At 41.2% G+C, this 25,730-nt stretch overlaps 1 protein-coding gene across 1 annotated transcript in view; it reads right to left on the bottom strand.

Moving 5' to 3' along the window:
• Positions 1-25,063, bottom strand: part of gart (phosphoribosylglycinamide formyltransferase) — a 36,407-nt gene extending 11,344 nt beyond the window's left edge. The window contains exons 1-16 of the mRNA XM_056263283.1: positions 24,921-25,063; positions 22,775-22,929; positions 22,147-22,242; positions 21,340-21,514; positions 20,139-20,250; positions 17,951-18,019; positions 16,327-16,452; positions 12,808-12,895; positions 11,135-11,220; positions 10,333-10,501; positions 9,297-9,531; positions 5,062-5,156; positions 4,453-4,562; positions 4,110-4,308; positions 2,522-2,773; positions 693-845 (exon numbers count right to left, since the gene is read on the bottom strand). Of these exons, the coding sequence (XP_056119258.1) occupies positions 693-845; positions 2,522-2,773; positions 4,110-4,308; positions 4,453-4,562; positions 5,062-5,156; positions 9,297-9,531; positions 10,333-10,501; positions 11,135-11,220; positions 12,808-12,895; positions 16,327-16,452; positions 17,951-18,019; positions 20,139-20,250; positions 21,340-21,514; positions 22,147-22,242; positions 22,775-22,919 (2,110 nt within the window). The 5' untranslated portion in view covers positions 22,920-22,929; positions 24,921-25,063. The remainder of the gene's footprint in view (positions 1-692; positions 846-2,521; positions 2,774-4,109; positions 4,309-4,452; positions 4,563-5,061; positions 5,157-9,296; positions 9,532-10,332; positions 10,502-11,134; positions 11,221-12,807; positions 12,896-16,326; positions 16,453-17,950; positions 18,020-20,138; positions 20,251-21,339; positions 21,515-22,146; positions 22,243-22,774; positions 22,930-24,920) is intronic.
• Between the last annotated feature and the right edge of the window lie 667 nt (positions 25,064-25,730).

The raw sequence follows: 25,730 nt of genomic DNA, 5'->3' as shown, positions 1-25,730 counted from the left end.
TTTTGTTGCAAATTTAATTACAAACCACAACTTATTCTTGCTTTCTGTGATTGATTTGCAGTTTATTATTTAATTTTATGAGAACAGAATAAATTCAGTTTATATACTTTTATTTTCCATGTTAAATCTGATTTAACATTTTTATTTAAATTTTAATTACAAACTAACTTATTGTGGCTCTGTGATTGATTACTGAATTTATATTCTGTTCTCATAAAAATATTGCAATGATAAACTGCGAATGTCACTGTTATTTTTTGATTTTGCAGATTCAATTGTGCAAAACAAAAATCATATTTTATCATTTGTATTTAAGTTAATTACAAACCCTGAATTATTTTAGCTTAGTGATTGACACAAAGCTTATCATTATACCAATTATATGAGAACAGAATTTAAATTCAATCAGTGTTATTTGCAAAAAGAAACCAATGAGAAAACACTGAATTTTAAATAGGATTTTTTATTTTATTTTTATTTTTATTTACAAACACTGACTTATTTTTGCTCAATGATTGACTTAAGCAGTTTAACATTATAATAGTTATATGAGATCAGAATACAAACTCTATAATCAGTGTTTTTATTTTGTTTTGCACATTCAATTGTGCAAAAAACAAAAAGGAAAAAACTTTATCTTTAATTTCCTTTTTCACGTCAAACTGAGCCTCGAGCGGCATCTCTCCACTCACCGAGGTCCACTGCCAGCTCTGGCGGGAGAACGCGAGGGATGTTCTCCAAGAGCCCGCCTCCGGTGATGTGGGCGTAGGCCTTCACGGCTCCGCTGCGCAGGATTGGCTGAAGCAAACGGCTGTAGATCTTGGTGGGCGTGAGCAGGACGTCACCTGCAGACCACAGTGCAGATGTGAGGACTCAAACACCAGGGCTGCGACAATATATCCATGCATCGAGAAATGAGAAATTATTCTGGATCGATTCCAATTTTTACGAATGATTCTCTCTCGAATCGATTCTGAGTTTAGTTTTTAACAGATCGATTCACACACACACACACTAGTTTTTCTCTCGCCGCTGAAACTGCTCTCTCTCGGAAGCTTTGAGTTTAAAGAGCTGATAAAATATTTCAACTCAGATCAATATTTCGTGTCTAATTATTTACTTTTGTGGCAAGCAGCCTGTAATAAGCGGGATAATGAACATCCAGACAGTTGTTATCTCAGAATAAACCCCTTCAGGTGTGTGTGTGATCTCAGAATAAACCCCCTTCAGGTGTGTGTGTGTGTGTGTGTGTGTGTGTGTGTGTGTGTGTGTGTGTGTGTGTGTGTGCGTGCGTGCGTGTGATCTCAGAATAAACCCCTTCAGGTGTGTGTGTGTGTGTGTGTGATCTCAGAATAAACCCCTTCAGGTGTGTGTGTGTGTGTGTGTGTGATCTCAGAATAAACCCCCTTCAGGTGTGTGTGTGTGTGTGTGTGTGTGTGTGTGTGCGTGCGTGCGTGTGATCTCAGAATAAACCCCCTTCAGGTGTGTGTGTGTGTGTGTGTGATCTCAGAATAAACCCCCTCGGGCTGATGAAGACCTGACCCTGATCACCCTGTCGGGTTTATTCTGAGAGAACAACCGGCTGGATGTACATTATCCCTTACTTATTGTTTCATGCGTCTTTTTAGAGCTGCTAACTCCATTTCGTTGATGTGTACTACTGTGTGCATACAATGACAATAAAGATTACATTTATGCATTTGGCAGACGCTTTTACCCAAAGCGACTTACACTGCATTTCAAGCTACACATTTACATTCTTATCAGTTCTTGCTTTCCCTGGGAATCGAACCCATGACCTTGGTGTTGCAAGCGCCGACGCTCTACAGTTTTGAGTTTTTAAAATCGATTTTCCATGTTTAAAGACGTTTCCATTTTCAACACCAAATACAGGCAAATCCACGGACACCTAACAGGCATTAGGACGAGCGTAAAGAGGGCGTAAGTCAGCAATATTCCTGATGATTTATTGGTGTGAAGTTTCAGCACAATGACAAACAGGAGCGCAACATTCAGGGATTGAGATTAACTCCTCGACCCGCCGAATGCGGGTATAAATGAACTTTGGCGGGAAACGCTGTCAAATCACGAGCCAATCTGGCGTGTTTCTGTGTTTACTCACTTTGCTGGGAAGTTCGTGTAAGACAAATCTGCGCGGATTTAGCGCAAATACGCAACTCGTGATCCTCATGATATATTAAATACAGCAGAATCTGCGCATTTCTGGCTCACTTGAACACACATGTCACTACGCAACACATAATGGTGCGCTTGTTCACTTGCATTAAAGTAATTGCGAATATTAAAAAGCATTTGGTGAACAGAAAAGACATTGTTATTTTCCAGCATCCTACATGTTCTGTGTGCTGTATTGATCTGTCCACCTAAAACACATTTTTGGTTAAAGAAAAAAAAAAAGGCTGTTAAAATCGATTCCCTATTTTCGTTTTCGAAACTTGTGTTGGTTGGTCCGATCGATTTTCGAACGTAAAGTGACCGCCCTATCTCGGACTCGTCATACCGATGCTCTGTCCCGGGCGCCCGAACGGCGCCGGCGAGCCGTACTGCAGGTCGAGCCGCTCCAGGACCGTCCGCACGAGGCTGAAGCCGTTGCTGTGGAGCCCCGACGAGGCCACGCCGATGAGCAGATCTCCCTCCGCGATGTCCCTGAGTCTGGGCAGAACGGCCCCGCGCTCCACGGCCCCCACGCAGAAGCCCGCCAGATCGTACTCCCCGGGGCCGTACACACCCGGCATCTCCGCCGTCTCTCCTCCTGCACACACACACACACACATCTGAGCGAAGCCTAAATCACACACAGATTTCTGCATCAAAACAATTAATATACAAACATGCAAAAATATTTGTTTGTTTACTCGATTCATTGTGCATTGTTTCTGTCTCATGGCGGAATTATAAATAAATATAATAATTATATATATATATGAAGAGTTTGGTTCCAAAACGCAATAAATCCATTTAGATTAATTTGAGTAAAAATTTGTTTTCTTTACCAAGAAAGTGGAAAGATGAAAACCACTATTTTCTGTTTCAAACTTTCACATAGCATTTGTAGGTCATAATAACAAAAAAAAAAAAATCCAGGTTTTGATTTTCAAAGATTTATTATAAAAACGGATTATTTTTTCCCCCAAAATGCAACAAATCCATTAAAAAAATAATCAAAATGCAATTAATCCATTGAATCAATATAAAAGTTTTTTTTTTCATATTGAAACTGTTGAAAATACACAACAACGTAAGTTTATTAGTATAATATTTTTATTAAGAACTGTAAAGAAGATTGAACACATTTTTCCTCCTCCCGAGTGCCTCGTCTTCTTAATCTCCTCACGTAAATGATTCGATTTCGATGCCTTACGTTTCTCACCCACCGCAGAAACAATCACAGGTTCATCAATGCCCTCAAAATTATTCATTTTTTTTGTTTGTTTGTTGATCGAAAAGTACAAAATAGATAAGAAGAACTAGGAAGCCGGGTGTATTTAAGACGCTGCCGTTACTGTTTACATTGCGTGGAATGCTGCGTTGTGATTGGTTGAGAGTGGAATGGTGCGTTGTGATTGGTTGAGAGCGGATGTATCGCATTCTGCAGAGAAGGGAGACTGGCGTTTGTCGCGGTTTGGAAAGAAAGGAAGAAAACATGACAGAATAACACGGCGGATATCGCATTTTACTTAAAATTAAACATTGACTTTTCAATACCAACCAGATACAATACTGATCTTTGCAGAAACTATTTTTTTTTTTAAATGGCGTTTATCGCGTTTTGGAACCAAACTCTTCATATATATATTTTTTTAATCATTCTGAAAATAAATAATTAATTAACATTACGTCCCATGTGTAGGACTCATTTTTTTGTATACAAGATCAGTATAAAGAGTTATTTTGATCGTTTATAAAAGTCAGTATAAAACGAAATAAAGTTCCATGTATAAGACTCATTTTTGCATATAAGATGTGTGTGTGAGACGATGAGTGTGTGTGAGACGATGAGTGTGTGTGTGACGATGAGTGTGTGTGTGACGATGAGTGTGTGTGTGACGATGAGTGTGTGTGTGACGATGAGTGTGTGTGTGACTGACCTATCAGCGCACACCCGGCCATCTGACAGGCGTCTGCGATTCCTCCGATCACAGACGACGCGACTCCCACGTCCAGGCGTCCACAGGAGAAGTAATCGAGGAAGAACAGCGGCTCCGCTCCCTGAGCCAGAACATCGTTCACACACATCGCCACCAGATCCTGTCCCAGAGTGCCGTGCAGGCCACACGCCTGAGCCACCTACACACACACACACAGATGATAATCCGGTGTCACTGAAGCATCGTGTCGGTTACACCCTAAATCGTAGACACACACACACACACACACACACGATGATGATGATCTGGTGTCACTGAAGCTTCGTGTCGGTTCACACACTACCTTCAGTTTAGTTCCCACTCCGTCTGTTCCAGACACCAGGATCGGGTCGATGAATCCGGCAGCTTTCAGGTCGAAAAGCCCCGCGAACCCGCCGAGCTCCGCGTTACAGCCTGAACGCAGACACACACACACACACACACACACACATGCTGAAGATAACTGCTGAAGATGTCATTAGTAGCTAGTCATTAATAACTTAATGACCCAACACTGGTTGTGAAACACACACACACTCTCTCTCTCTCTGTCTCACACACATTCTCTCTCACACACACTCTCTCTCTCTCACACACACACACACCTTTAATAGTTGAGGTTAGTGATTTGAACAAATCTCCTCTCACACCATAAACAAGTTCATAAGCGTATCACGGTAAATGTGGTTTTGTTTGTAGTTTGAGTGACAAGCTGAAAGTATTGTTCTTATAACCGACAGCTTGTTGATTGATGGCGTTAGTGGCTTTGAACTCAATACCTTCCTGTCAGAAGAGTAAACCACGAGTACAGACACATCAATCAATCACTCAATGAATGAGAAAACACAAAAACGGAAAAAACACAATTATGAGGCTGTGTGAAACTGGAACATCAAGCGATCTGAGACGTCACCTGGTCGAGACGTGGCCTTCGCCAGAGGTTTGATCAGCTCCACGAGTCTGTTTCCAGCGGTGATGTCCACGCCACTGTCTTTATACGTCAGTCCTCTGTGGGACAAACACAACGGTCAGCTGATCGAAATCACCAAATCATGCTCTGTGCAGATTAGCAGCACTGATCACACAAACACACCACCATGATGCAATAATTTCCCTGTTTAAACCATAAAGATTTCACCGTTTAAAGTGATAGTTCACCCAGAAAATGGCTCTTCCAAGCTTTATAATGGCAGTGAATGGCCGTTTCTGTTTTGAAGTCCATAAAAGTGCTTCTGCCCATCATAAAAGTGCATCAACGGGTTAAGGTGTGAAACGGGTTACGGTGTGTGTGAACGGGTTACGGTGTGAACGGGTTACGGTGTGAACGGGTTACGGTGTGGACGGGTTACGGTGTGAACGGGCTACGGTGTGAACGGGTTACGGTGTGTGTGAACAGGTTACAGTGTGGACGGGTTACGGGTGTGAACGGGCTACGGTGTGTGAACGGGTTACATTGTGTACGGGTTAGGGTGTGTGTGAACGGGTTCCGGTGTGAACGGGCTACATTGTGTACGGGTTAGGGTGTGTGTGGACGGGTTACGGTGTGAACGGGTTACGGTGTGAACGGGCTACTGTGTGAACGGGTTACGGGTTACGGTGTGAACGGGTTACGGTGTGAACGGGTTACGGTGTGAACGGGTTACGGTGTGAACGGGTTACGGTGTGAACGGGTTACGGTGTGAACGGGTTACGGTGTGAACGGGTTACGGTGTGAACGGGTTACGGTGTGAACGGGTTACGGTGTGAACGGGTTACGGTGTGAACGGGTTACGGTGTGAACGGGTTACGGTGTGAACGGGTTACGGTGTGAACGGGCAACGGTGTGAACGGGCAACGGTGTGAACGGGCAACGGTGTGAACGGGCTACGGTGTGAACGGGTTACGGTGTGAACGGGTTACGGTGTGAACGGGCTACGGTGTGAACGGGCTACGGTGTGAACGGGCTACGGTGTGAACGGGCTACGGTGTGAACGGGCTACGGTGTGAACGGGTTACGGTGTGGACGGGTTACGTGTGAACGGGTTACGTGTGAACGGGTTACGGTGTGTGTGAACGGGTTACGGTGTGAACGGGTTACGGTGTGTACGGGTTACGGTGTGGACGGGTTACGGTGTGAACGGGCTACATTGTGTACGGGTTAGGGTGTGAACGGGCTACGGTGTGAACGGGCTACGGTGTGAACGGGCTACGGTGTGAACGGGCTACGGTGTGAACGGGCTACGGTGTGAACGGGCTACGGTGTGAACGGGCTACGGTGTGGACGGGTTACGGTGTGAACGGGCTACGGTGTGAACGGGTTACGGTGTGGACGGGTTACGTGTGAACGGGTTACGGTGTGAACGGGTTACGGTGTGTGTGAACGGGTTACGGTGTGAACGGGTTACGGTGTGTACGGGTTACGGTGTGGACGGGTTACGGTGTGAACGGGCTACATTGTGTACGGGTTAGGGTGTGAACGGGCTACGGTGTGAACGGGTTACGGTGTGAACGGGTTACGGTGTGAACGGGTTACGGTGTGAACTGATACATTGTGTACGGGTTAGGGTGTGTGTGGACGGGTTACGGTGTGAACGGGTTACGGTGTGAACGGGTTACGGTGTGAACGGGTTACGGTGTGAACGGGCTACATTGTGTACGGGTTAGGGTGTGTGTGTACGGGTTAGGGTGTGTGTGGACGGGTTACGGTGTGAACGGGTTACGGTGTGAACGGGCTACGGTGTGAACGGGCTACATTGTGTACGGGTTAGGGTGTGTGTGAACGGGGTACGGTGTGAACGGGCTACATTGTGTACGGGTTAGGGTGTGTGTGGACGAGTTACGGTGTGAACGGGTTACGGTGTGGACGGGTTACGGTGTGGACGGGTTACGGTGTGGACGGGTTACGGTGTGGACGGGTTACGGTGTGGACGGGTTACGGTGTGGACGGGCTACGGTGTGAACGGGTTACGGTGTGAACGGGTTACGGTGTGGACGGGTTACGGTGTGGACGGGTTACGGTGTGGACGGGTTACGGTGTGAACGGGCTACGGTGTGAACGGGTTACGGTGTGGACGGGTTACGGTGTGGACGGGTTACGGTGTGGACGGGTTACGGTGTGAACGGGCTACGGTGTGAACGGGTTACGGTGTGAACGGGCTACGGTGTGAACGGGCTACATTGTGTACGGGTTAGGGTGTGTGTGAACGGGCTACGGTGTGAACGGGCTACATTGTGTACGGGTTAGGGTGTGTGTGGACGGGTTACGGTGTGAACGGGTTACGGTGTGGACGGGTTACGGTGTGGACGGGTTACGGTGTGGACGGGTTACGGTGTGGACGGGTTACTGCGTGGACGGGTTACGGTGTGGACGGGTTACGGTGTGGACGGGTTACGGTGTGGACGGGTTACGGTGTGGACGGGCTACTGTGTGGACGGGTTACGGTGTGGACGGGTTACGGTGTGGACGGGTTACGGTGTGGACGGGTTACGGTGTGGACGGGCTACTGTGTGGACGGGTTACGGTGTGGACGGGTTACGGTGTGGACGGGTTACGGGTTACGGTGTGGACGGGTTACGGTGTGAACGGGCTACGGTGTGAACGGGCTACGGTGTGAACGGGTTACGGTGTGAACGGGTTACGGTGTGAACGGGTTACGGTGTGAACGGGTTACTGTGTGAACGGACTACGGTGTGAACGGACTACGGTGTGAACGGACTACGGTGTGAACGGGTTACGGTGTGGACGGGCTACGGTGTGGACGGGCTACGGTGTGGACGGGCTACGGTGTGGACGGGCTACGGTGTGGACGGGCTACGGTGTGGACGGGCTACGGTGTGGACGGGCTACGGTGTGGACGGGTTACGCTGTGGACGGGTTACGCTGTGGACGGGTTACGCTGTGGACGGGTTACGCTGTGGACGGGTTACGCTGTGGACGGGTTACGCTGTGGACGGGTTACTGTGTGAACGGGTTACGGTGTGAACGGGCTACTGTGTGAACGGGTTACGGTGTGAACGGGCTACTGTGTGAACGGGTTACGGTGTGGACGGGTTACGGTGTGAACGGGTTACGGTGTGAACGGGTTACGGTGTGGACTGGTTACGGTGTGGACTGGTTACGGTGTGGACTGGTTACGGTGTGGACGGGTTACGGTGTGAACGGGTTACGGTGTGAACGGGTTACTGTGTGAACGGGTTACGGTGTGAACGGGTTACGGTGTGTGTGAACGCGTTACGGTGTGTGTGAACGCGTTACGGTGTGTGTGAACGGGTTACGGTGTGTGTGAACGGGTTACGGTGTGTGTGAACGGGTTACGGTGTGTGTGAACGGGTTACGGTGTGTGTGAACGGGTTACGGTGTGTGTGAACGCGTTACGGTGTGTGTGAACGGGTTACGGTGTGTGTGAACGGGTTACGGTGTGTGTGAACGGGTTACGGTGTGTGTGAACGGGTTACGGTGTGTGTGAACGGGTTACGGTGTGAACGGGTTACGGTGTGAACGGGATACGGTGTGAACGGGATACGGTGTGAACGGGCTACGGTGTGAACGGGTTACGGTGTGAACGGGTTACGGTGTGAACGGGTTACGGTGTGTGTGAACGGGATACGGTGTGAACGGGTTACGGTGTGTGTGAACGCGTTACGGTGTGTGTGAACGGGTTACGGTGTGTGTGAACGGGTTACGGTGTGTGTGAACGGGCTACGGTGTGAACGGGCTACGGTGTGAACGGGCTACGGTGTGAACGGGCTACGGTGTGAACGGGCTACGGTGTGGACGGGCTACGGTGTGGACGGGCTACGGTGTGGACGGGCTACGGTGTGGACGGGCTACGGTGTGGACGGGCTACGGTGTGGACGGGCTACGGTGTGGACGGGCTACGGTGTGGACGGGCTACGGTGTGGACGGGTTACGGTGTGAATGGGTTACGTTGTGAACGGGTTGGGTTACGGTGTGAACGGGTTACGGTGTGAACGGGTTACGGTGTGAACGGGTTACGGTGTGAACGGGTTACGGTGTGAACGGGTTACGGTGTGAACGGGTTACGGTGTGAACGCGTAACGGTGTGAACGCGTAACTGTGTGGACGGGTTACGGTGTGGACGGGTTACGGTGTGGACGGGCTACTGTGTGAACGGGTTACGGTTTGAACGGGTTACTGTGTAAACATACCTGGTGCGGGTGAGGTACGTGATGGCGCGGTGGCCGATGTCACGCCGGTACACGGCATCAGGGAAGCTGATCGTTGCCACGGCTTCATTGGCGCAGCGTAAGGCGTTCTGAAGAGTGGGCCGGACCGCGGTCACAGTTAAGACACGCCCACCACTCGTAATAACCCCGCCCCCTTCCTTGAGCACAGTGCCTGCATGGAACACCTGAACGCCCATCTCTGACACCCGGGACAAACCTGGAGAAAACAGCAAAGATTCATTCACTTGACATCAAAACTGCCAAACCAAAGTCAGTCTCTGCGTCTGAATATGCCTACTTGTATACTATAAAGTGTGGTGCAATAGTACTATAGAGATTTATGAATGGAAGTGACACTGTGGTAGATCACATGACAAAGACAATGTAGCACACCCGAATTTCATTCCTACTACATTGTATAGAACACACTTTTTTTTTCTCAAAGCAAGATTTCAACCAAATTTAGCACCTGCTTTACAGTGTGTGATATCGGACGCAGCAAGTGTGATGTAACCATGTAAAAAAAAATGTATTACAACATAATATTTTATAAAAATTGTAATTAATAATATATTTTTAAATATTATATTATTAATTTGAATATGATTAAAGTACTATTATATTATTAAGTATAATATAATATAACATAACATGTCCCAGATTATAAAAGACAGAAATACACTGGTACTCTTATTTTGAAATGCTTATGCTTTACTACTCCCATTCATAAAAATAAGGGACATAAAATATGCACTCCTACAACCATCTACTACAACAATGTTTATTACAACAGTGTTTACTGTTTATATTGTAATATGTTGTAGGAGTGCATATTGTATCCCTCATTTTTATGAACGAGCACCAGGAAGTAGCAAAACAGACATTTCAAAATAAGAGTCCCATGAATTTGGTGCTAGTATAATGTGGGACTTTTTCATTTTAAACAAGCAAAATATATAAAAATAAATACAATAAAATAAATAATAAATAAAAATAAAATCAAAGTCAGGTAACGCACCGGAGATCTCCAGACCCTTCTTATATGAGCCGGGATATCCTCCGCTGGCCATGACCACAGTGACGGCCACACCGTCCTCCAGCCACTGCACTGGACTCGAGCTCAGGTCCGACCGGAGCGTGTTCTTCAACACCTCATATAAATCAGACTTCAGCAACGGCATCAGGACCTGACAGAGACACACACACAGCCGAGCGACCACACACACACACATTCAAGTGGTTATTCACTGATTATTATTTTCCCCTTCTGCTGTGGACCACTGAGTCTGAATCAGTGAACGATTCTGATTCTTTTGAGTCGGTTCGTTACAATGAATCAGTTGACTGGATTCACAAATCTGACTCTTTTTGTGAGGAACAGACTGAAAATATTGAAACGCTGCGATCAGATCAAATGGAGTAACTGAAGGAACTGCGCTTCAATATTTTCAGTCAATTCCTCACAAAAAGCATCACATGACTTCAAAAGAGTTGTAATGCGGGCACGGGTCATTTGGACTACTGTTTTTTTTTTTTTTTTAAGGCTTACCATTTATGGAAAAGAGCTATAAGCCTGCAAGGCATTTATACGAAATAATTTACCCTTCCCTGAAAGTCACAAGAAAAAAACACTGATGTTGTCTGACTGAATCTCTTTAATTGATCTGTTTACCCGAACACCCTGTCATTAAATCAACGGTATTATATTTCAGACGGTGAGATTTCGCCTCAAGGATCAACACAGCCAACTGATGCTCACCTGAGATATAACTTGCCAAAAGCATACAAACATGAATAAAACGCACTATAAATCATCTCACCTGACACTCGGGGTCGCCGAAGCGACAGTTGAACTCCAGGACTTTCGGTCCCTGTTTAGTCAACATCAGTCCGGCGTATAACACACCTGAGGGAGGAAGACGAGCGATGAAGAACAACAAAAACATTCTGTTCCAACTCAAGTTTCGGATTTAACCGGTTTAAAAATTCATTCATTCCTTATGCAATTAAGTTATTAAATAACACCAAGTCGTTTTTTGGGGGGGGGGGGGTTGTGTTCCTCTCTCTCTCTAATGTGTGTGTTATTTTCTATTTTATGTGATGCAGTGGCTGTACTTTTGAGCCCAAGACAAATTTCCCTCTAGAACAATTTTAATAAGATTAATAAGTCTCCAAAATATCTTCTTTTTATTCTTAAATGCTATTTCTTTAAATGCTTATTTTATTATCAAAGCTCTGTAGTTTAAAGGAACACTCCGACTTTTTGGGACTTTAGCCTATTCACCTTATCCCCCAGAGTTAGATAAGTCCATACATACCTTTTTCATCTCTGTGCGTGCTATAAGTCTGTTTGACGCACCCACCGCTAGCCTAGCTTAGCACAAAGACTGGATGTAAATGGTTGCAGCTAGCATACTAATCCAAATAAGTGACAAAATAGCGCAAACATTTTCCTATTTACATGTTGTGATTTGTATAGTCAGTGTACAAAAAACAAAGTCACATGAGACACAGACATATTTTAACCGTATAAATACTGGGAACTATATTCTCAGAAGGCGAAGCACTGCTACTTGGGCAGAGTGATAACCGCAGCACCTGAGACGTACCGTACCCAAACTCTGAACGAACTCTCTGCTCCTCACCACGGCGCGTCTCAGGTGCTGCGGTTATCACTCCGCCCAAGTAGCAGTGCTTCGCCTTCTGAGAATATAGTTCCCAGTATTTATACGGTTAAAATATGTCTGTGTCTCATGTGACTTTGTTTTTTGTACACTGACTATACAAATCACAACATGTAAATAGGAAAATGTTTGCGTTATTTTGTCACTTATTTGGATTAGTATGCTAGCTGCAACCATTTACATCCAGTCTTTGTGCTAAGCTAGGCTAGCGGTGGGTGCGTCAAACAGACTTATAGCACGCACGGAGATGAAAAAGGTATGTATGGACTTTTCTAACTCTGGGGGATAAGGTGAATAGGCTAAAGTCCCAAAAAGTCGGAGTGTTCCTTTAAAACATATAATGCAATGCAATGTAATGATGATTGAGAGATAAAGACAAATAAACCTTCCTCAAATGCCTGATGATCATATTTGATACTTAAGATTTTTCTAGGAAATTATGTCTGGATAATCAAGTAAATCTGAGTTGCTTCAGTCCAGTTGAAATATTACACCAACAATATCAAAGTTGGTTAACTTCAAACTCAATGACCTTTCAAGGACTTTCCAGGTCCAATAACCTCAAATTCAATATTACCAACAATGTCAAAGTTATTCTGATGTTTACTTGATAAAAATCAGTGCAGATTTGACAGCATAATCAGGTATTCATAATAAGGTTTATCAGCAAAGTTGATCATTTAAAGGCCTCCTAAACCGTGTGTCCAGTATGATTGAGTTAGGGTTAACCCTGTAACGGATTAACCCAGGGTTAAGGGTTATAGTTGTATTAGTGTGTGTGTGTGTGTGTGTGTGTGTGTGTAACTCACCCACATACGGCGCTCCCTCGTCTCTCATGCCGTCCACGGTCTTCTGCAGAACGCATCTCGTGATCTCCTGCAGCTCTTCCTCCGACACCTTCACACACATTCAACAGCTCCATCAACACACACACATATGTATAAATGAAAATATAATATATTTAAAACAGGTATCCAAGATAAAAATAAGACAGACCTGCACGATTCTGGATAGATTGAGAATCATATTTTTTTTTGTTTCAAACAGAGATCATAATTCTGATCATTCAACGAAATGAAATTACATGTAATCGGACAAAATGTATATTAAAAAGTTATTTAATTAATTTGAATTAAACAAAATTGGTTTGAGTGAATGATTCAATGACTCATTACTGGATGAATCAGCATTTTTTGAACAAATCACTTGAGTGAATGATTCAATGACTCATTACTGGATGAATCAGCATTTTTAGAACAATCACTTGAGAGAATGATTCAATGACTCATTACTGGATGAATCAGCATTTTTAGAACAATCACTTGAGAGAATGATTCAATGACTCATTACTGGATGAATCAGCATTTTTTTAACAAATCACTTGAGAATGATTCAATGACTCATTACTGGATGAATCAGCATTTTTTTAACAACTGACATGTGAGAATAATTCAATGACTCATTACTGGATGAATCAGCATTTTTTGATCAAATCACTTGAGAGAATGATTCAATGACTCATTACTGGATGAATCAGCATTTTTTTAACAAATCACTTGTGAGAATGATTCAATGACTCATTACTGGATGAATCAGCATTTTTTTTAACAAATCACTTGAGAATGATTCAATGACTCATTACTGGATGAATCAGCATTTTTTGAACAAATCACTTGTGAGAATGATTCAATGACTCATTACTGGATGAATCAGCATTTTTTTAACAAATCACTTGAGAGAATGATTCAATGACTACTGGATGAATCAGCATTTTTTTTAACAAATCACTTGAGAATGATTCAATGACTCATTACTGGATGAATCAGCATTTTTTGAACACATCACTTGAGTGAATGATTCAATTACTCATTACTGGATGAATCAGCATTTTTTGAACAAATCACTTGAGTGAATGATTCAATGACTCATTACTGGATGAATCAGCATTTTTAGAACAAATCACTTGTGAGAATGATTCAATGACTCATTACTGGATGAATCAGCATTTTTAGAACAAATCACTTGAGAGAATGATTCAATGACTACTGGATGAATCAGCATTTTTTTTAACAACTCACATGTGAGAATAATTCAATGACTCATTACTGGATGAATCAGCATTTTTTGATCAAATCACTTGAGAGAATGATTCAATGACTCATTACTGGATGAATCAGCATTTTTTTAACAAATCACTTGTGAGAATGATTCAATGACTCATTACTGGATGAATCAGCATTTTTTTTAACAAATCACTTGAGAATGATTCAATGACTCATTACTGGATGAATCAGCATTTTTTGAACAAATCACTTGTGAGAATGATTCAATGACTCATTACTGGATGAATCAGCATTTTTTTAACAAATCACTTGAGAGAATGATTCAATGACTCATTACTGGATGAATCAGCATTTTTTTTAACAAATCACTTGAGAATGATTCAATGACTCATTACTGGATGAATCAGCATTTTTTGAACACATCACTTGAGTGAATGATTCAATGACTCATTACTGGATGAATCAGCATTTTTTGAACAAATCACTTGTGAGAATAATTCAATGACTCATTACTGGATGAATCAGCATTTTTTGAACACATCACTTGAGTGAATGATTCAATGACTCATTACTGGACGAATCAGCATTTTTTAACACATCACTTGAGTGAATGATTCAATGACTCATTACTGGACGAATCAGCATTTTTTTGAACACATCACTTGAGTGAATGATTCATTGACTCATTACTGGATGAATCAGCATTTTTGAATGTTTTGAACATTTTTTAGTCACTTCTCGCTTCCTACTGGTGTAACGGTGTAATTGATACAATCGTTATTTGAAGCGTCAAGTTACTTTTTAAAGGGCGATTTGCTCCATCGCTACCGTGGACATAAGTGTTTATATTTCAACTCTAAACTTTTATCTCAGTACTTCTGTGATCATTTGAATTAATGCAACGGAAATTGTGATATTGTGTAGCTGTTTTTGAATCCATCTTATAACTGCCCTTTCTGTGTCAGTGGTACTGCAGATCTGAATCACTGTGATCGCACTTGTCAAAGGATCTATTATACCCTTTTATAAACTCTTGATGTGTTTCAGGCTCTACTAGAACAGGTTTTCCTGCTTGAATGTTGATTATTCTCCTCATATTCGCCATTGTTGCGGCTCCTCTCTTCCCAGTCTGTCAGTAACGCTCTGTTTACTTCCTGTCTCTATGAAGCCCCTCCTTCTGAAAAGCACGCTGTGCTCTGATTGGTCGGCTGGAGCAGTGTGTTGTGATTGGTCGAGCGCTTCGAGTGTGTTTAGGGAATGTCCCGCCCCTTTCCATAACCGCCAGTTTAACACACTAATAACTAACTCAATCAGGCCCCGCCCCTTTATTCTGCGCATGGATTATTATAATGAGGAATATTGTGACGTGTTCGTTCCCGGGAGAAACTCAAGACTACAATGGAGGCGTTTCAGGAGTTCAGAAACACTGACGTTGGCTATGTGTACATGCACAACTTTGGTTTGAATTGATGAGTCTGCATGTAGTGTTTACATGAACGCTAAACATGTGATCGGGTCGATGTGTGTGTTTATATGTCACAAGCTTTAAATCGTAATAGATTTTTTGACATGCGCTCACTGCATGAATATAAAGAGTTTCCCACTGTTTGTGCATTATAACCATTCTCCTACATTGGTCCTTTATTTGTTTTAAACAGCAGGCTTAATATTTATCCGTTTCTGGTCATAATTTGGAGACTATGATCATATAAACCGCTGTGCCGCTGCTTATATTGATCACGCAGTAAAGATATCCAGAGCCAGTCGTCTGTGAATGAGAGTGTGAAGCCAGCACTGGTGGGCCGTCGTCCTGCTCCACTTCACACACACAGCGAAAGGAGGATTTTAAAATGACGGGACACTCATTTACACGACACTTTATTCGACAGAAATAACCGCGTCACACGTCATTACGCTGTTTCTACGTCATCACACATGCGCAGTCCTTTCAGTTTCGCAAGTGTTTGCATGTTCTCTCGATCGGATTAGAAAAGGAATACACCACCCCTTTTTTAAATCCGATCGAAATTTCATTCGGATCGAGCTCAGTCGGATCGATTAAGGTGTTTACATGAAGACTTTTCAGTCCGATTGAGCCGTCAATCTCATCACTGATGGATTATTTGGTTGGATGTAAACGTAGCAATTGATATAGAGAGTAACTCCCGCTGCAACAGCAACATTACACATTAAAGACAGATGGAAACAACGGCAGAATAGATCCTAAATGGTTGTCATTCAGGCATAAGACTTCGAGATGTTGACCTGTGGTGTCGGGCAGTACGCGCCCATGCCGCCCGTGTTCGGCCCCTCGTCTCCATCCATCAGACGCTTGTGATCTTGAGCCGGCGGCATCGGTGACACTGTGACGCCGTCGCTGAAACACAAACACTGAGAACAGACAAGACGATTAGCGTGATCTGATCACCTCATTAACACCAGGGCTTAAAGGGATAGTTCACCCAAAAATGAAAATTAGCCCATGATTTACTCTCCCTCAAGTCATCCTAGGTGTATATGACTTTCTTCTATCAGACGAACACAATCAGAGTTATATTTAAAAATGTCCTGGCTCTTCCAAGCTTTATAATGGCAGTGAATGGCCGTTTCTGTTTTGAAGTCCATTAAAGTGCATCTATCCATCATAAAAGTGCATCTATCCATCATAAAAGTGCATCTATCCATCATAAAAGTGCATCTGTCCATCATAAAAGCATCTGTCCATCATAAAAGTGCATCTATACGTCATAAAGTGCATCTGTCCATCATAAAAGTGCATCTATCCATCATAAAATTGCATCTATCCATCGTGCATCTATCCATCATAAAAGTGCATCTATCCATCATAAAAGCATCTGTCCATCATAAAAGTGCATCTATCCATCATAAAAGTGCATCTATTCATCATAAAAGTGCATCTATCCATCATAAAAGTGCATCTATCCATCATAAAAGTGCATCTATCCATCATAAAACTTCAAGGAACTACACTGCGTCCAAAATGGTCGCATATGCGACCTTTTGAAATGCCATTGCGACCCTAATTTTTAATGGGTCGCAAATGTATCACTGATTATTTTTGTACCTACCGTATGTTTTAGGCAATATGCTATGATTTACTATGAGCATTTATTAAAACAGATATGTGTATTTTAAGAATATGTTTTATAACGTGCTCTGAGCATTCAACACATCAAACACATTGCCTTAATAATTATATTATATTAATATAATATAATTATTATTATATTATTTTATGGATTATATTTATTTTATTTTTCCTTAAGAGTTCAGGAGTCTGCCCATCTGTGCCAACCATAGCATGTTGAAATCCAAAAGAAATTCATTTTGCACTTTATTGTGTACTGTATTTTCTATTGCAGTAAATCTATCCCGACCAATGTTAAAGAAAACAAGAAGGCATGTGGTTTAAAAGATGGCAAGTAAAATGCAATACAGTGTCATTATTGTTCATTATTATCCAGAGCGGCTTACTATAAATTATTTGTGCGACCAAATCATGTTTTGCGCCAGTAACTTAAAAAGTTAGTAGCGCAAGTGCCACCGGTGGAAAAGGTTAGTGTAGTTCCCTGAACTTAACGCACAACGTAATGACGGCAATTGACGCCTCTCGCGGTTCAAACACACAGTGCTGGGCAACCGCGTTCATCATTACGTTGTGCGTCAAGTTCAAGTGTTTCTCTTTCGCCATAAATCCTAGCGTACGACCGTCTGACGGAAACTAGTTATTTTAGTCTACAGTTTTTAATATAACTGTGTTCGTCTGAAAGAAGAAAGTCATATACACCTAGGATGACTTTAGGGAGAGTAAATCATGGGCTAATTTGCATTTCTGGCTGAACTATCCCTTTAAACAGGAAGTACTTACAGACACTTCCTCTCCTTCCAGCAACTCCTCCACTACCACAGTCTCACCAGCAGAACCAAACGCCTTGTCCTGAAACGTCAAGAAATTAATACTTTCCGCATTTAATTTGTCAAATAATGTAACAAAAGATTCTATTTCAAATTAATACTGTTCTTTTGAACTTTATATTCATCAAAGAATCCTCAAAAATAAAATGCATCAGTTTCCACAAAAATATGAAACTTTTTTCAACATCATAAATGTTTCTTGAGCATCAGGGGCCGTATTCACAAAGAAGTTTAAGGCTAAAAGTAGCTCCTAACTGGCGAATTTAGGAGCAACTCCTAAAAATAATGGGCGTGTCACTCCTAACTTTAGGACTCCAAATTTTTTTCACTAAGAGTAATTCACGAAGCATTTTAGCCCTAAAAGTAGCACCTAAGTCTGGGACAGCTTAAAAGAAGTCGAGAGGACTCCTAACTCACTAAGACCGATTCACAAAGGATTGTAGCGCACACCACCGCCTCTCGCAGTCGTCCGGGGTCCGCGACACAAGCGGGAATGCTGCATTGATCTGCAAACAAATCCTCTCCCATGTCTCACGCTTAGTTTTGCCTGATATCCCAGTGCCGAATTTCCCTTTTATTATGTTTTTTTTTTTTTTTTAGCACCAGCTGGGCCAGCAGCAGTAACTGATCCTGTGTCCAGTTGGGCTTTCTTTTCCGTTTTGGCGAGTTCATAATCCACCGTCATTCAACTATTACATTACTTCAATAGGAGCAACATTTCCTTGCTTTAAGTAGTCTATTTAGGCTAATAGGATGTCAATTAACCAAGCAAGTGTTAAAGGTGCTCTATGTAACTTTTCTACTAAAATGAATCCTTTTTTTTATTGCCTGTGTGTGAAGGGGTTGTAATCACACATTAAAATGATCCACTTGTCGAGTTTTGCTATTACCTCTGAAGGCCAGTATTCCTATTTCTATGTGAAGTCTCCGGGTCGGATTTACCGCGAAATCCAACGGATGTGACGTGCATGCGCGCTCCCGAGCCTCTCTCCTTATATACAGTCTATTGTAGACGGTCAGGGAGTTACGTCCGGTTAAAGGTGCACGTTTTTCGGCTTATATCTCAGTCAATCTTTGATCAATATTCCCAAGACTCGAACCGTTCGTAGTGCTGGACGGGGCTTTTCGAACGAGCCCACCCCCGAGGTCCAACTCGCCCGGCTCCCTGAGTTATAGCCGTTCGAAATCGGTGGTCCCAGCGAACGGCGATCCGGTAGGGGGCATCCCCGAGGCCCGCCACTCTAGCGTTCGGGCAAGGGTTCCCCTGGGACCTCCTCTCCCGAATTTGAGCTCTCTGGGTCTTTGCGTTCCAGAGATACGAGGGATTTTCTTCTGAGATAGTGACGTCACCGGCGTCCGCAATTTTGCAGCGCGCCCGATGGTTTTCTGCTAATATCTCCGCGAAAACACCACCAAAAACTATGGAACTTATATGGTTCTTTTCAGCTCGACTAGATGGTCCCAACGAGCTCGGTGCTCGCCGAATCCGTCAAGTATTCGCCGAGATATTTGCGTAATAGACGGTATTGTCTATGAGTTCGAGCACGAGCGCTCTTGTAAAATTTGGTTGCAATCTGAAACATCACCACTAGAGGCCGCTAAAAGTTACATAGAGCACCTTTAATGCAAGTGTCGTTTTTCATTATTAGGCAAGTGGCGGTTTTCATTGGGGTATTAGGCTACCTTGATTTAATTTAATTCACGACTTTTCTCTCTCTCTGCCTTTTTAGAATTACACTTCACTGGAGCCTGAACAAACATGTTATTATGCATTTCGATGGCATTACTATTAGTATCCTGTGGATCATGTGACACTGAAGACTGGAGTAATGATGCTGAACATTCAGCTTTGATCACAGGAATAAATTACACTTACAATTGGAATAATATTTTCAAAAACATTAAATATCTCATCAAGCCAAAAATACATAACATTTATATAAACAAAATTGTTACTAACATACAAATTACTACACATTCTGTTAAGTTAGATCTGTATATTTATTGCATTATTTTGACTTGACTAAAATCCTCACACTATGTTCGACCAGCTCACGTTTTGAATCAGGGAATTATTGTGAAATAACTGTGAAACACAAACAGATCCTGTGCCAATATATGATCATCAGCGAGCGACTGACCTTCATGATGTCCAGAACCGCCTGACAGGCCTCGTCTTTATCGCGAGCGACTACGACACCCTTCCCAGCAGCCAATCCGCTGGCCTTCACCACCAGAGCGGGAAACCCCGCGCTGAACACACACAACGACACACACCCTCTCTACTGAACTTTACAAGAGTGTGATGTAATGTTTTAGATGCATCTTAAAGCCAGCATGAAATCCAAATGTCAAAAATTCCTTATTTTTTAAAGGAATCATGCTAACATGATTAGCATGTTACTAGCACGATTAACATGTTGCTAACAAACAACAAACTAACCATGTTAACAATGATAAACATAAGCATCTTGATTAAAACATGTTAGCAACATGCTAATTGTGTTAGCATCATGCTAACAACATGTTTATCATGTTAACATAATGCAAGCAAATGTTAAATGAGTTAGCATCATGTGAACAACATGCTAATCGTGTTAACATCTTGTTAAAAACAAGATTTGGTCTAACGCTAACCATGTTAACAACACGCTAATTGTGTTAACATCATGCTTGTAACAAGCTAATAATGTTAACATCATGCAATAAACATGCTAGCATTATATTAACAACATGCTATATATATTAGTATCATGCTAACAACATGCTAACCGCAGTAATATATTCTTAAAACATGATAACAACATGTTAATTAAGTTAACATAATGCAAATCATGTTAGCAGCATCATGCTAATCATGTTATCAACACGTTAATTGTGTTGGCATCGTGCTTGCAACAAGCTAATTATGTTAACAACATGTTTATCATGTTAACATAATGCAAGCAAATGCTAAATGAGTTAACATCATGTTAACAACATGCTAATCGTGTTAATATCTTGTTAAAAACAAGATTTGGTTAATCCAACGCTAACCATGTTAACAACACGCTAATTGTGTTAACATCAATCTTGTAACAAGCTAATAATATTAACATCATGCAATAAACATGCTAATCGTGTTAACATTATATTAACAACATGCTATTTATATTAGTATCATGCTAACCGCAGTAATATATTCTTAAAAACATAACGTGTTAATTAGGTTAACATCATGCAAATCATGTTAGCTCATGCTAATCAGTTACATGGCGACTTTAAGATGTGCATTTTATTATAATTTGAATTAATTTACTCCCACAGAAGATTGTTTTTTAATCCTATTTTGTGCATGTTTACCCTCGGATGTATTCGCAGGCCTCCTGCGGGTCGGTGAAGGAGCTCCAGCGGGCGGTGGGAATGTTGTGACGGTCCATGAAGGACTTGGAGAAACTCTTGCTAGCTTCCAGCTGTGCAGCCTTCGCCGACGGGCCGAAACACGACACGCCGGCGGCCGTCAGATCGTCCACGATGCCTAAGACACATTACTTCAGTCATCAAGAGCACAACATCTGGAGAGTGCCACATGTGCTACAAAATGCTAAAATGCTAAATTATTAAACCATGATTCAAAACAAGTCAAAATGTGTTAGCAGCATCATGTTAAAATATGCTAACAACATTAATGAGGCATTAAAACATGATAGCATTATGTTAACAACAAACATATTAGCATCTTGCTTAAAAGATGTTAACAATATGCCAATTGTGTTAGCAATAGCATGATGCCAGAACATGCCAACCACGTTACTATCATGCAAGCAACATGCAAATTGCATTATGTTATCAAAATGCTAATCGAGTTAACATCATAGTAGCAACATGCTAATTGTGTTAACAATGCTAACAACATTCTAATCATGTTAGCATTATACTAGCAGCATTTTCATCTTGTTAACATCATACTAACAACATGTTAATTGTTTTAACATCATACTAACAACATGCTAATCATGTTAGCATTTTACTAACAGCATGTTCATCTTGTTAAAATCATACTAGCAACATACTAATTGTTTTAACATCATACTAGCAACATGCTAATCATATTAGCATCATACTAGCAACGTGTTAGTAAAATGATAATGAAGAGATGAAGCATCTTACCAGCAGCCAGAGGAACTTCTGGACCAACGACCACGAGTCCCACGCTATGATCCTTACAATACTGCGCTAAAATACAGTGATTGTTCACAGACACCTCTGGAAGATATAATATTATAAATTATTATAACATCCCTTCAAGCGGACAAAGTTTCCACATTCATCAATGCATTTTAAAATCTTTTTTTTCCCAATGCATGTTACATTTATTAACATTAAGGATTAACAACCTTAACATTTATTAATAATTACTTGTATTTTTAATTTGTGTAAGTACTCAACTAATCGATTACTCTGATTCTCTAAGCGCATTTTAATAATAATTTATATTATATATAAATAACAATTTTTTCTTAATTTATACATGCATTGCAATGCATATGTGTGTATTTGGCTATATATTCAACAATTATACACAGTACACACACATATATTATGTAAACACAAACTTTTATTTTGGATGCGATTAATCGCGATTAATCGTTGTCCAGCACTGCTTTTTTTCAATGCATGTTGTTCTTTTAGAAACGTGTTGGTTGTTAAACCTCCAAGTGAGCCGAAGCCAAACAATTATGAATAAAACACGATGCATTATCATGAAAGCTTGTGTTTTTAATTCGTCACGTCTCACCCGAGTTGCAGATCTTGCCGCTGTTGGCCGTGCCGGCGTTCCCAGGAGCCACGAGGACCTGCTGAACGAGAGGCGACTGCGCTAACTTCCACGCTAGTGCGTGTTCGCGCCCTCCACTGCCCACCACCAGCACCCGCTCCGCCATGACCTCTGACCTGTGCGGTCACATGACCTCAACATAAACACATGCAACGATCTCATATACGACTACTGGCATCAATATGAGGAGTTGGACTGGTGTCAAAAATTAATAAATAAATGTATTTATTTGGGGGGAAAACATTTCTATAAACGTTATCATTTTAAAAAAATATTTTTTTAATTATAAATAATTGGTAAGACTTTACTAAAATCTTCCTTTAATTAGCGTTTAATTAATCTTGTGCAAAACTAGTGGCATAATTATGAGACCTTAGACTCAACTCTTCCATTTAGATACTTAGTTATAGAGTCGAAAAATAAAGCAAATTAATGAATGAATGAATTAATTAATGTTAATTCGTGTTTAATTAATAGATCTCGTTCTCAACGATTGGCATAATTATGAGAAATTGTGCTATTTAATTTTAGTTAGTCAAAAAATACAAAAATAAATATTAATTTGAAAGAATAAAACTGTAACTACATTCAATAATTTTAAATACATATCTTAATAAATAATGAATAAGACTACAGTAACATCCCTTTCATTAGTGTTTAATTAATGCAACATCTTGTGCAAAACTACTGGAATAATTATGAGACCTTAGACTCAACTCTGCCATTCATGTATTTAAAGTGTCAAAAATAAAATAAATAATTGAATATTAATTATTAGTATATCATTTAATAAATTAATAAAACACTACAATTAAATTAAATCATTTTTAATAGTATTTTAAACAATAATAAGTGGAAACACTTTACAAGTAGTTCCTTTAAAGATTGTTAATTCATGCATTAACAAACAATGAGCAACATTATTAATAGTTAATAAAAACACAACAGTTGATTGTTAGTTCATGTTAGCTCAGGTCCATTAAATAATATGAACAGATACAACATTTGATTTGAATAATGTATTAGTAAATGTTGAGTTTAACATCATTAAATGAGATAATTAAATGCTTTAGTTGTTTTTTTCATTGATAATTCACGTTAATATAGTTAACAAATAGATTGTGTATTTATCAAACGATTTAATTAAAAACTGCTGCAAATTTTTGCACACAGTTATTGGCGGATACCGATAATCTCTGATATATTAGTCGTCACTATCTCACAAAATGTCACTATCTGCATGTAAATAGTTTGTATATCATCTAAAGAGGCGGTTTGATTGCATGCAGGCTTTGACCTATAGGATGCACCGATGCGAGTTTGATCATCTCCTGCCATTGACCTTTCAGTGCTGAAGCCAGACCTTAAATCCCAGCAGACATTAACATCACACACACCTACAGAAGCACTGCAACACTGCATTAGTGCAACAAAGCACTGTGCATCTGCACAAAACATTGCATTTGCATTAAAATACCATCAATTAACTCTGAAAACAAGACTCTTTAAGTTGAACTTTGGCTCCAAAACCCACTGACACAATTCCTCGTGTTGAGCAAGAGTTGGTGTGGATAACTGATGATCACAAATCAATTAAACACACAATCACAGGGAGTATGTTAACAAGCATCACATGAGTGACTCACATCACGAGATTCAGCGTTTGCTCCTCGTTTACTTACTTTGGACGTTTTAAAGAACACTAAATGCAACACATATATATATGCATGCATGCATGCATAATAATGATTATGCATTAGATCGTTCTTGAAATGCATGAGCAATTATCATGCACGGACATGTTTTGCTGTTTCAGACACAACTCTTATAAAAGAAATATGGTGGGACTATGCACTGTTGTAAAGGATTCCCATATTTAATGTCACATTACCATGTTTTATGAACATGTCTAAAAAGGTTCTACATATGTCCAAAAAAGACAAGATATTACCATGAAACATATTCAAAAACCTGTAAAACATTCATTCAGCACTGCACAATAAATCATGATGCAACATCAGTCAGACTGCATGCAGTTCCTGAGTTATCTTCTTAAAGTTGTTAGGCTGTATATTTGTTGCTACTGTAGGAGTAATTGCTCACTTACGTTATTTCTGATGAAGTGCAGGCTACAGTCGGGATCCTGTGTCTCGTTCAGGTCGTGTTTAAGTGCTGGACAGAAGACCAGAGTGTGTTTAACACAACAAACCACGTGCGGACAGGCTACTGACGTTCGATTCGCAAAATGAATCATTCTTTTGAATCGGTTCTTTTGAATGATTTGGTTAGATCAAGTGACTATAATCTGAGGTGAGATCATAAACAGAAGAATTTCCATACACGATGTATGAAAGCTTGTTTCCACCACATGGGGAAAAGAAATAATTGCAACTTTTTATGTCATTAACCCTTTTTCTCATAAATTCCGTGTTTATATCTCAATTGCGTCAAAAGTAGGAAATGTTAGATAAAAAGACGCAATTATATTGTTTTATTCCATGGCGGAAACAATCTTCCTTAATATGTGTATATGAAGTTTAACCTATATCTCGTGAAAACAGTAGTATTTAACTATGTATTTAACAAATATTTCAATTCAGTTGATTAATTGAACCGAACTGTCCTAACGAATCGATTCGCTACAAATGAATCAGACTCCTTGACGCTAAACTCCACACACGTTACAAAAAATTAAACTACAAACCGTGTCGTAGATCTGGGATATGACATGGATGTGTAAAATAAATATATAACATAGTGTTTGGGAGTTTAGACTTTGTATACACCCTTCAAGATCGATGCAAGTTTCAGTTTTATCAACTTCCTTTCAGGGCAATTTTGGGAAATGTAGTTTATGTAACGATTCCGAGTTCCAGTTCAAGGAATGTGCACAGGTTTCCTATTGACATTTCTATCA

This window comes from Rhinichthys klamathensis, unplaced genomic scaffold (assembly GCF_029890125.1).
Source record: "Rhinichthys klamathensis goyatoka isolate OS25496 unplaced genomic scaffold, OSU_Roscu_1.1 h1tg000205l_1, whole genome shotgun sequence".
Taxonomy (NCBI): domain Eukaryota; kingdom Metazoa; phylum Chordata; class Actinopteri; order Cypriniformes; family Leuciscidae; genus Rhinichthys; species Rhinichthys klamathensis.
Note: the sequence above shows the minus strand (reverse complement) of the source record. Positions and strands in the feature narration are given on the sequence as shown.